General features: G+C 31.5%; 1 protein-coding gene across 1 annotated transcript in view; it reads right to left on the bottom strand.

Moving 5' to 3' along the window:
• Positions 1-12901, bottom strand: part of VPS13C (vacuolar protein sorting 13 homolog C) — a 154500-nt gene that overhangs the window by 94355 nt on the left and 47244 nt on the right. Inside the window, exons 15-22 of the mRNA XM_039864990.1 lie at positions 11907-12036; positions 11248-11342; positions 5729-5871; positions 4700-4892; positions 3357-3471; positions 2575-2711; positions 1496-1619; positions 102-219 (exon numbers count right to left, since the gene is read on the bottom strand). Of these exons, the coding sequence (XP_039720924.1) occupies positions 102-219; positions 1496-1619; positions 2575-2711; positions 3357-3471; positions 4700-4892; positions 5729-5871; positions 11248-11342; positions 11907-12036 (1055 nt within the window). The remainder of the gene's footprint in view (positions 1-101; positions 220-1495; positions 1620-2574; positions 2712-3356; positions 3472-4699; positions 4893-5728; positions 5872-11247; positions 11343-11906; positions 12037-12901) is intronic.

Genomic DNA, 12901 nt, shown 5'->3' with positions numbered 1-12901 from the left:
CTGTCCTTCAGAAAATCAGCTTTGCTTTCTTAAAATCCAATAACTGATACAGATATATTTCACCTCATTGATTTATAACATAAAGAAAACTCATACATTACCTGGCCATTCTAATGTCTTTTTCTACCATTGCTTTGGCCAACTCAACATGAAAATCCATGGGTTGCAAAATATGGATAGTTGATGGATGCTGAAATCGACACTTTTTCCAGTTTTCCTCTTAAAAAAATTTTTTTAATTAAATAACTAGTATTTATTAAATAATTATTTTTAGATCAGATATGAAAAAGTACTCTAATGTATTAGAAAATAGTTAATAAACATATTCAATGAATACCAACTTTTACTTCTTTCAGCATACAAGTTAAATAACCAATATTTCTTTAATGCAGATTGACAGGATTCAAAGACTGTGATATAAAAATACTTTTAAATATTTATTTGGAGACTGTTTATATAACATCTTGCATTTTTAAGCAAACAGAAAAAAACTCAGGAATGTATTACCTTGATTACAGAATTGGAGATCAGGGTGGGTTGTTGCAGTGAAAAAATTAAAATTAAAAAAAATGACAGAAAAAAAGGTTTTTGTGTGCAAGTGGTCTAGCACACAATTATAAAGCAAAAATTAGTTTTATCAAGAAAGATTTTATGACAAAAAAAAGTGTAATAATCACTTTCCTTCAAATAAGAAGGTCCCTAAAACAGACTTAGCAATGACTAACAAAATCCTACACAGATTTTAACTAATGGCAATGACTGAACATCTTTCATCACTTATAATTCAGGAAATTTTTATTGAGTACATATGAATGGCAATTTTAATGGTCTGTGTAGGTACTTCACTTTAAGGCATTAATAGGCTCCATATATTAAAAAAAATCTATATATTTATATATTTACATTTTAATAAAACTCATCACTCCTGCTAGAGTATACATTCTATACAGAGATTATGTCTTTTCCTCCAGTGACCTACTATAAAGTGATATACTCAAGAATATTAGCAAATATTGCTTCTAGAAACTAAACAAGCATAAAAAATCAGCACTCTTTACTTAAGCAGTAGAAAACAAGAAAGCTTCTGGAAAATAATTAAATTAATTGCCTTTATGGTTTTAAGACTAATCCACAGTGTGAAATAAGGACTAAGGCTAATATAGTAAAATATTTTAAAATGAAGGCAGCAAGGGAAAACAATACGGAAACATCTCAAAAACACTACAACAAAGGAACTTGAGCCAACTGCAACTTCTATTTTGTGTTCTGGGAAGTTTCACAGTCACATTACAAAAAAAATAGACAATAACTGGACTTAGATTAAAATGGTACTAAGTACCTTAAGAAAAATAGCCAAATTTTAAATCTCTATTTGTAACTGTGACAAAGATTTGCACTGATAATGCTCCTGTTTAGGTCTGACATACATGCACACACATATTCACCAAAGCTCCTCGACATAATTTCAGGACCTAAAAGCTGAGCAACGTATTACCTGCTCTTGCAAAAAGTAGCTGCACGCTTTTTATTTCAACATCAAACTTGTCATATGCTTTATCCATTATTTCCTCCAGAGATGAATTACTAGTCTTTTGCAAACCTTGATCTTTACTGTTAAGCTAAAATGGAGAAAAAATTTTTCAATTTTTTCAACAGTAAAGTACATACATCAACATACTTCAGTTGTGTCTTCTTAAAACCTAACTGAAATGAAAACATTGCCCTTAATGAATTCACATATTGCTTGATTTTCTGATAATTATTTGTAAATATTTTATGTGGAATGTAATATTTCAGCCCATATCTCTATTATGTTTTGGTAATATGTTACAGCACATCTGCATTAATGAGGAAATCAGTCACATAGCTGCCTATGTCAAAAAACCTGTCTAGACATCCAACTCCTTCTGGTTCTCAGGAGTTATTGCCATTTATGGCTCCCTATCCTAAAATCTTTACCATGAAAGAGCAGGTTTTAGTCCTTCTTGTCCCCACTACATCACTAAGATAATTAATCCATTAGAATTCAGCCCTAATCTCAATACTTCCTTTTTCCTCTTCCCAAAGGAAGCAAAGATCAATTCAGGACTGTATTTTCTAGAATCTTCACTTTTTCTCAGAGACTTGAATTTCTACAGATTCCTCATCCAAAACCTTAGAGTTCTCTAACTCTACTTAGTTGCTGACAGTAGTTTAACAAACACATATTCTTATGTGCATCATTTCCTATTGTCAAAATATGTAAATGAACAAATAACACTGTGTAATTAAACTCTGGAAAGCTAGGAGTGCTTGAAAACTAGAAGTGCTTCTCTCCGATTAGGAAAAGACAGCAGTAATCCAGTCCTCAATCTTGAATCATCTGCCATTACAAAAAATTTAGTGCTTTTCTTTGTTTTGTTTTGTTTTTAATAGCCATAAAATATATATAAAATAATCTAAGCGAGGGCTTGACAAAATGCTAAGAAGTAATAAGTCTAGGTTTAAATGAATTTTAGGGGAAAAAAAGCAAACTATCACATAGCTAGCTATCAAGGTGAGCAAAAATGGGCAGACAAATGCTTATACACCTACCTGAAATGTACCAAAATCCAAAATGAGAAGATCTGACTTTTTGTGGTAGAAACCTGTCTGTGGAACTATTAGATAAGAGGGTTTCAGATTTATTTTTAAATCAAGGACTTTTCGAGTTTCAATAATATGTGTAAGTCCTGAAAGAAGGAAAAGAAATAATGAAAGATCAGAGGGTCAAGTTGAAATATGTAATCATATTATTAACGAGAATAAGAACGTCACTTTAAAAGTATTATGAAAGAACTTGAGTTCTTCTCACGGATTACATTTTTAATTCAGCATGTAAAGTGAAATGGCATATGGTCAATGGGAAGTGATCAATCATATCATTGCACAGTACAGTAATCCCACCATAGCTAGTATTTTATCCAGAGATAGAAGAATTCATTATTTCTTTAGTTAAGCAACCAGATAAAGTAGTTGGCTTCAGTTCACAGGCCACGTTGTATAAAAGTATCTTATGTATCACATAGTATGGTGAATAGGTTCTTAAGAACCAAGACAGGAATGTTTTCCACCTCAAGCTCACTCTGAGACACAGGTTCTTAAAAGTAATGGCAGAGAGAACCATCTATGCTCCATATCATTCTCTTTCACACCAGGTATATTTGGTTTTGGGTAAGCCGTGTACACACAATGAAACACCACTGTATAATATTGTCTGAATTTAAAATAGAAAAAAAAAAAAGCAACCTATACTATTTTAAATACAATATTTACATAAAAATAGAAAAACTTCTGAGAGTTTAGTCGATGCTTAGGCAGACAGGCCAATTCTTTACCTGTAGCTGTTTTCTCTTTAATTTCTTCTAGCTTCATCAATGTAGCTGATGTTATTTGCTCAAGATCTAATCCCTTATTTGATTGAAAGAATTCAACCACTGCATTAATGGTTTTCTATAAAATAATTTAAAATATAAACAAGTTATACATAGTACTTTTTATCATAAATTTTAAGGTTTGAGCTTAATTTTAAATAACTGGGCTTAGAACTGAGGAGGTTCCTCCAAAGATATTCTACCCTACTGCATCTACCTCCAGAGTGAAAGAGAACTTGAAAAAAGGAATAGCCCAGGTAAGCTCCCTGGAGAGGCAACAAATGTGTGCATCGCAATAAAGTAATCTTAAGTATGTTCTGTGGTGTCATGTTGATGTAGCAATGGATATTACTTATAGTTTTAGCCTCCAATTAGCCAGAAGGTGAAACACTACTTCTTTATACTAAAGTTAAATTCCCCTACACTTTGAAGTTTGGAGAGGAAATAAGAAAGCTATTGAGTCCTTACTTACCTTCAAAACTTAAACTCAAAAAAATAAGACATTTTGCAATATGGAATGAGTTCTGGAGACTGGATGTACAACAACGTGCATGTACTTAACACTACTGAACCACACACTTAAAAATGTCTAAGATGGTAAATTATATGTATTTTACTGCAACTTAAAATTTTTTTTAAATCAGAAAATATAATGAATTCTGGAGCCTTTATATAAGGACTCCCACCCACACGTGAATCCACCTCTAAACTGTAAACTAAAATTAAGTCAGGGATCATACCAGGGTGCAGCCAATCCACAAGTGATGGAATGAGTAGTGACCCATGCCCATCCTGCTTGCTAGCTTGAGATGAGATAAAGAGAGTCTGAATAAAAGATGACGCTGTAGATAAAGAACTCAAGCTCGCCTTTGCAAGAGTATCTAAATGCTGATTTTTTTTCTTGTGGAAACAATATTCAAAATTCTTTCAATTACTTCTTAAGCACTTTGAACTGGTTCCAAACATTGAGGAGGAAGGGAGAATAAGCAAAAACAAACTAGAATAGGAAGTTCAGTGGGTAGTGACTGGGAGTAGTTGGTACAGTAAATATACACTTTTTTAATAGTATTTCAGACTTTTTAAAATTTGACATAAGCATAAATACATCTTACAGCAAAAAAATATCTGTAGCAGATAAAAAAATAAAAATTAACTGCTAAACATGTACTGCTTTTAAAACAAGGAAAGTGTTAGTAAACTGAGCTGCTAAGTAAATAAATGTGAAATATGAAAGAGAAAAAATAAGAAAACCATTGTCAGATGTATAAGAGAAGTTTAATAAAAATTCACTTTTTCTTTGCACTTACAGCATCATAGATGACCTCCACAGGCTGAGACTGGACGATCAGAGTCTGGTCAGCAGTGCTATTCTCTGGATTGGTTTCAAATTCAATTTTAAGCAAGGATGATGCAGTATCACCAATTGAAGCCACAAGGGATGGTACAGTATCTTGCTGTCTCAGACCTGTTATGTACCAGTGTTCCAATTTTGCTTCAACCCTACAATCCAGTGGGGAAAAAAGAAGTAATATAAATTAAGATGATCCTTTGTAATATAATGGTTTAAAATATTTTCCTTAAAAAAACAAACAAACAAAAAACTCTACTGAGAGCCAGGACCATGCCCATTATCCAGAGTTGAAGTCCAAACTTCTCAGCCTAATTAATTACCTGCAGTCTAGCATTTCGTTTTTCTTTTTTTTAATTTTGGTTTGGTTTTTGTTCTCATCTACATGAAAACCAACTTTGACCAACTCCAGAATATTGCAGAAGTTCTGATTACGATGGCATGAACACAAGCTGTAGTTAACTCATGGAACATATATTCCTACCTCATCCTTGCTTCTCCTAGTCCTTTCCATTCAGCCTGGCATAAGCTCCAATTCTCCTAGACCAAGTTTTCCTCTTCCACAACTGAGCTTGTGTAGCATTAACTAGAAGGTATTTAATTTTACAGCAATTTCTCTCTCTTATGAGCTAATAGATTATACAGATCTTAAATTATTAAATTTTTGAGTATCTTATCAACTATAGCATAAACTTCTTGAAAACAGAAACTTTTTCTTATAGCCTTCACAGTATCAAATCTATAAATTAAATAGTATCCAATAAATGTCTATAAAAGAAAGAAAAAAGGGTAAAACTAATGATGAGCTCTTCACATAACTCTATAACAAAACAAACTCAAATATAAAATGACTATCTTGATACATACACAAAAAAGTTAAGAGGAGAACTACTATTAATCTTTTTTTTTTTTTTCTAAGTAACACTACATTTTGGAGGACTAAAGTCATACAAAGAAATAAAATGGAAATAAGTTTTTAAAAACTTACTTAAGTGCTTGTGCTCCTGGTCGCTGAGATACCTGGGTGCCCAAGCCAATTATCTGAATTTTTAGTATTTCTGGAATATTTCTGTTTTCTCTTATTGTAATGGAGGTGCTTACTAACTTCAGTGTCATTATATGAGCGACATACTAAAGAAAAGAATGAATAAAAATTGTTAAAAGATTAAATAATTATTGCTTTTAGTATTTTTTTCTTATTTAAATTTGTTGAATTGTAGTGATCTAAAAAACAATACGGTAGGTTTTTGTATCAATATGCTCATTGTAAAAAAATGATTTGGAAATTCAAATTTGCTTGCTTAAATAGGACATTTATAATTTCTTTATATAAATATAAATATAGGACATATAATTAATTTCTCTTAGTTTTAAAAGTCATAAAAACAAAAACTCATAAAATATTTTGTGGCATAACGATTTAATTCAGCAGCTTTCACTAAAGCAGACCAATCCTTGGGCTCAAAAACTGGACAAAATATAATGAACATATATGCTTGATGGCTTTGGAGAGTTAATAAGATATTGAGAAGAAAAAAATCCTGACCCAAAAATTGATAAGCCGAGACTAGGGGTAGGATAGAGAACTAGGGAGATTATGGTCATCAAACGACAGAGGAAGAAAGGAAGAGAAGCAAGGAACAAATTATCTACAAAATAGTTGGAAAACAATTAACAAAATGGCAAGAGTAAGCCCTTACTTATCAATAATTAGTTTAAATGCAAATGGATTAAAATATCCAATCAAAAGACACATGGCAGAATGATAAAATTTTTTAGAGAATAAAGGAATTTTGAAAGTGTTATTGTAATTTAAGAAGAGAAAACAAGAGACTCACTTTAGCTTTAAGGCTGCACACAGACTGAGAGTGAAGGTATGGAAAAATATATTTCAAACAAACAGTAACAACAACAACAAACAGGGGTAGCTGTACTTATATCAGAAGATATAGACTGTAAGTTATAAATGGCCCAAAGAGATAAAGAAGGTCTTTATAAGGATAAAGGGGTCAATCTGTCAGGAAGATGTAACAATTGTAAATACTTATGAACCTAGTGAAGCACTATAGTAACAGAACTAAAAGGAGAAATAAACAGTAATACAGTATTAGTTGGGGACTTAAAGAGCCCACCCTCAAAAACAGATAGATCATCCAGACAGATAACTAAGAGAACAATGGATGTGAACAAAGGTATAGGCCAAAAGGACCTGACTGACATACACAGAACATTCCCCCCAAAAGCAGCAGAATAAACATTCTTCTCAAGCCCACACGGAACATTTTTTAGAATATATCATATGTTAAGCCATGAAATGAGTCTCAAAAAATTCAAGAGTAAAATACAAATTATGTCCAATATGTTTTCCAATCAAAATGGAATAAAACTAGAAATCAACTACAGGATGGAAAGCTATAAAATTCACAGATAGGTGGATTTTAAAACAACACACTCCCAAACAACCAATGGATCAAAAAAAAAAAAAGAGAGAGAGAAATGAAAAAAATATTGTAAGACAAAGAAAAATGAAAATGCAACATACTAAAACATATGGGATGCAGCAAAAGTTCTAAAAGGGAAATTTATAGTGATAAAAGCCTAGAGCAAGGAAAAAGAAAGATCTCAAACAAAGACCATAACTTCATTCTAGTTTAAGGAACTAGAAAAAGAGAAAAAAACTATGCCCAAAGGTAGAAGAAAAAAGAAAATAATAAAGATTAAAACAGAAATAAATGAAATAAAGAATAGGAAAACAATAGAAAAAAAAAACCCAGAAGTTAGTACTTTGAAAACATAAACAAAACTGACAAACCTTTTAGCTAGACTAATCAAGGAATAAAAGAGAGAAAATACATATAAATAAAATTTTAAAATGAAAGAGGAGGCATTACAACTGATACCACAAGAAACTATTATGAACAACCAATCCATCAACAAATTGGACAACCTAGAAACATACATTCTACCAGGATTGAATTATGAAGAAATAGAATTACTGAGTAGACCAGTAATAAGTAAGGTGATTCAATGAGTAATCAAAAGCCTCCCAACAAAGAAAAGCCCATGACTAGATGCATTCACTGGTGAATTCTATCAAATATTTAAAGAAAAATTTATCCCAATTCTTCTCGCAGTCTTCCCAAAATATTGAGTTGGAGGGAACACTCCCAAACTCATTTTACAAGACTAGCTAGCATTAAGCTGATACCAAAGCCAGAAAAAGACACTACCAGAAATGAAAACTACAGGCCAATATCACTGATGAACATAAATGCAAAAATTTTCAGTAAAATTTCAGCAAACCAAATTCAGCAGCTCATTAAAGGATTATACACAATAACTGAGATTCATCTCTAGGATGCAAGGATGGTTCATTATGTGCAAATCAGTAAATGTAATATATGACATGAATAAAATGAAAGATAGAAATCACATGATCATCTCAGTAGATGCAGAAAAAGCAATTGTCAAAATATAACATCCTTTCATGATAAAAACTCTCTCAATAAATTGAGTATTCAAGAAATGTACCTTAACATAATAACTGTCATATCTGACAAGCCCACAGTTAACATCATACTCAATGGTGAAAGGTTGAAAGGTTTTCCTCTAAGATCAAGAGAAAGACAAGGATGCCCATTTCCACCACTTCTATTCAACAGAGCAATGAGGCAAGAAAAAGAAACAAAAGGCATCCAAATCAGAAAGAAAGAAGTAAAAATGTCTCTGCTTACAGATGATGTGATCTTACATATAAAATATACTTAGACACCACCAAAAGTTAGAATTAATGAACAAATTCAGTAGTTATAGGATGCAAAAATCAATATATAAAAATCAGTTGTGTTTCTATTCACTAAAATGAATTAAGAAAGAAAACAATCCCATTTACAATAGCATCAAAAATAATAAAATGCTCAGGAATAAATTTAACCACGAAGGTAATAGATCTATACACTGAAACTAAAAGACACTCATGAAAAAAATTAAAAACAAAAATAAGTGGAAAGCCATCCTGTGTTCATGGCTTGAAAGAATTTAATATTGTTAAAATGTCCATACTACCCAAAATAATCTATAGATTCAATGCAACCCCTATCAAGATTCCAATGGTATTTTTTATGGACATTGAAAAAACAATCCCCAAATCTGTATAGAACCACGAAAGACCCCAAACAGCCAAAGCAATCTAGAGAAAAAAGAACAAAGCTGGAGGCGTCGCACTTCCTAATTTCAAACTACATTACAAAGCTATAGAAATAAAAACAGTATGGTCCTGAAATAAAAACAGATACACAGACCAATGAAACACAATCAAGAGCCCAGAAATAAACCCATGCATATACAGTCAAGGGGAGCCAAGAATACTCAATGGAGAAAAGATAATCTCTTCAATATATGATGCTAAAAAAACTGGATATTCACATGCAAAAAAATGAAACTGGACCCCTAGCTTATACCACTCACAAAAATTAACTTGAAACTGACTAAAGCCTTCAATGTAATACCTGTAACCACAAAGCTCCTAGAAGAAAACATGGAAAAAGCTCTTTGACATTGGTCTTGGTAATGATATTATGAATATGATACTGAAAGCACAAGCAACAAAAGCAAAAATAAACAGATGAGACTACATCAAACGAAGAAGTTTCTGCACAGCAAAAAAAAAGAAAGAGGAGTGAACAAAATGAAAAGGCAACCTACAAAATGGGAAAAAATATCTACAAACCACGTGTGTGATAAGGGGTTAATATACAAAATATACATTAAAAAAAACTCGTACAACTCAATAGCAAAAAAAAAAAGATCCAATTAAAAATAAGCAAAGGACTTGAATAGACATTTTTCCAAAGAAGATATTTAAATAGCCAACAGGTACATGAAAAAATGCTCAACATCACTAATCATAAGAGAAATGCAAATCAAAACCACAGTGAGATCTCACCTCACACCTGTTAGAATGGCTATTATCAAAAAGACAAGAGATGACAAGGCAAAGATGTGAAGAAAACAGAACTCATACACTGCTGGTGGGAATACAAACTGGTATAGTCACTTTAGAAAACAGTACTGAGGTTCCTCAAAAAAATGAAAAGTAGAATTACCATATGATCCAGCAATTCCACTTCTGGGTATATATTTGAAAGAAATGAAATCTCTATCTCAAAGAAGTATGTGTACCCCCAAGTTCATCACAGCACTATTCGCAATAGCTAAGACCTGGAAACAACCTCAGTGTCCACTAACAGATGAACAGAAAGAAAATGTGAAATATTCTTGCCATTTGCAACAACATGGGTGAAACTTGAGGTAATTATGCTAAGTGAAATAAATCAAACAGAGAAAGTCAAATACTGTATGATCTCACATATATGCAATCTAAAAAGACCAGACCCATCGAAACAGAGAACAGATTGATGGTTCCCAGGGTGGGGAGTAGAGTATGGAGTAATAGGTAAAGGCAGTCGAAGGGTACAAACTTCCAGTTATAAGATGAATAATTTCTGTGAATGTAATGTAATGTAATGCATATGTAAAGAGTTCCTACAAACCAATAAAAAAAAGACAATCCAATAATGAACAAACTACACTTCACAAAAAAGGATATCTAAGAACCTATAACTATGTGAAAAAGTGAAAAACCTCTTTACTCATCCAGGGAACGCAAATTAAAACCACGATGAAATACCACTATATACTCACCATTTAGAATGGCTAAATTTAAAAGATTAATAATGCTAAGTGTTACTTAATAATGCCAAGGATATGGAGCAATAAGAATCCTCAAGTACTACTGATGGAAACACTTCCACACTGCAAAATTGTGCAGCAGAATCTATTAAAGTTAAATATACCTACGTCCTATGACATAGCAATTCCACTAACAATTAGCAGAAAATATCACATATGCCCACTAAAAGACATCTACAAAAAATTAATAGTAGTATAACAACCAAAAAATAGAAACAACACAAATGCTCATCAACAAAAGTATGAATAAATAAAATACAGAGAAATGAAAATGAGCAAAATACATGTAGTGAAAGAACAAGGATAAATCTCACAACTATGCCACATCTACAGCAAGATCTATATCTTAACTTTGATGATTACATAGCTATTCCTTTGCGATAAATCAAGAGTCATAAATTTTGGTTTTGTTCACTCTTCTTTTTATATATTGGTTTTGTTCACTCTTCTTTTTATATATAAGTCACATTTCACAATAAAAAAAACTTTTTAAGACAAAAGTTTCAAAAGATTCAATTTAACTTTATAATAAGTACTTTTTATCAGGTTATTCTTAAATTTACAAAAGCAACTAAATCTAAATAAAGTTGGAGAGAGTTTTAATTGCTAAGGTCTGACTAAAACATTTAACATACAATAGTAAAGCAAAAAGAAATAACATCCTTTTATTACTTTAAAAGTCAATAACTTGTTAAGTCAATTCAAGATATACAGTAAAAGGAAACAAAATACCTCTTAGACCACCTAAATAATTACCTGCTTGGGTAAAGTTAGGTTATGGGTGCTCTCACTATAACCAATAGCCGTGAAGAGTTTATCTTTTTCCTCTGGAGTCATAAGGTCATCAATAGCTACAATGAAAAGATAATATTTTAAGAAATCAACTTCTTCAGTTTTACAGATACAATTAAAAAATCAAACCAAACAAGTGCTCTAAAATCAATGGATATAAACGGTAAAGTAAAAGAAGTTAGGTAATTTCCTCTACTATACTACTTGAACTAGTTAAAACAAACATAATGTATGTGCTTGTTTAGGTCAAGAAAAAGCAAAGACACCATTAAGGGAATTCAGAGTCTCATATAAGGATTTTAGAATTGCCTAAGTGTTTTAAAAACCAAGTGAAACCTCTAATTAAATATTCAAGTAAAAAGTAACAATGAAGAATGCTAAAGGTGGCAATTTCTAAATTTCAACTTTTTAAATTTCACAAATAATTTTTTTCAAAAAAAATCCGAGTTTCATTTTAATTTGATAAACACAGAAATGTGCCAGCCTGATGTATTTACCTATGTTTACTACGCTGAGCTTTTATTTCAAAAGTATTATGTAAGAAAACTGAATTAACTAGATAAAATATAATTAATACAGTATTGTCTTATCATGTACAATAAATTATCTGACTTGGGACTTACTTTCAGGAATCAAAGATTCTTCATCTTTTTTCTTAGACTCCTTCTTACCCCAAAATCCACTAAACCAGCCTCCACGTTTTTCGCCTGTGTCAGTAGACTTTTTCCTTAATTTTTGCCCAGACCGAATCACCTAAAAAAAAAAAAAATAATCAAAATAAAATTAATTAAAGAGTATATGCCTTCTTCACTTTTAGGTGTAGCTAGGTAAGAACAATGGTTAAAAATTTTTAACACTAATTAGGTTAAAAACAGTCAAGAAAGCCCTTTCCTTTTGAAATGATGCTCAATGTGATGTGGTTAATGCAGTCTCACAATCAACAGAATTTACTTTCCACACAAACTGACAGAATTTTGCTGCATTTTGTCAGGAATATAATTGAGGGTTCAAGTGAAATTTTTCTGAGTAAAATCTTCTAAATTGTTAAGGAGCCACTAAGACTGAAAGGATGATGCTTCCACATTCAAGGTATGTTTAAAACAATCCTATTTCAGAATTCATATACATCACTGGCTTGATAACGATGGACATGTTGTGGGGGGTGGAATATAAATAAAACTAGATAGTCCTCAACTCTCACTACAACCTCTTTTCTCAAAAAATCCTGGCTTGATTTATGCTGCCCCTTGCCTTTGCCTACTTTTCAGTGAAATATAGATAAATAACCAAAAAGTTGAAAACAGAATAAAGAGAATAAAAAGAATAAGTAATTTAGACTCTATCTTATCATTCCCTGAATAAGTAAACTTTAATAATTTTACCACTTAAAATTTAAGATATTTTAAATTGGTAGTGAATTAGTAACATATTGCAAGCCTCTGTGTGTACTGAAAAAATGAAATAATCCAAAACAAAAGTTAAAAGTTGAATTCTATAGTAAAGAAAATAGGCTTGATAACTCAGTTTAAACTAAGTTAATAAGTTCTCTTCAACCTGTAGACATTAAATAAATAATAATAAATATGCCCACAAAACTGTTAGTTATATCTCAGCTGTA

Source organism: Pteropus medius, unplaced genomic scaffold, assembly GCF_902729225.1.
Source record: "Pteropus medius unplaced genomic scaffold, Ma_sr-lr_union100, whole genome shotgun sequence".
Taxonomy (NCBI): domain Eukaryota; kingdom Metazoa; phylum Chordata; class Mammalia; order Chiroptera; family Pteropodidae; genus Pteropus; species Pteropus medius.
This window is presented reverse-complemented; position numbering and strand designations above follow the sequence as displayed.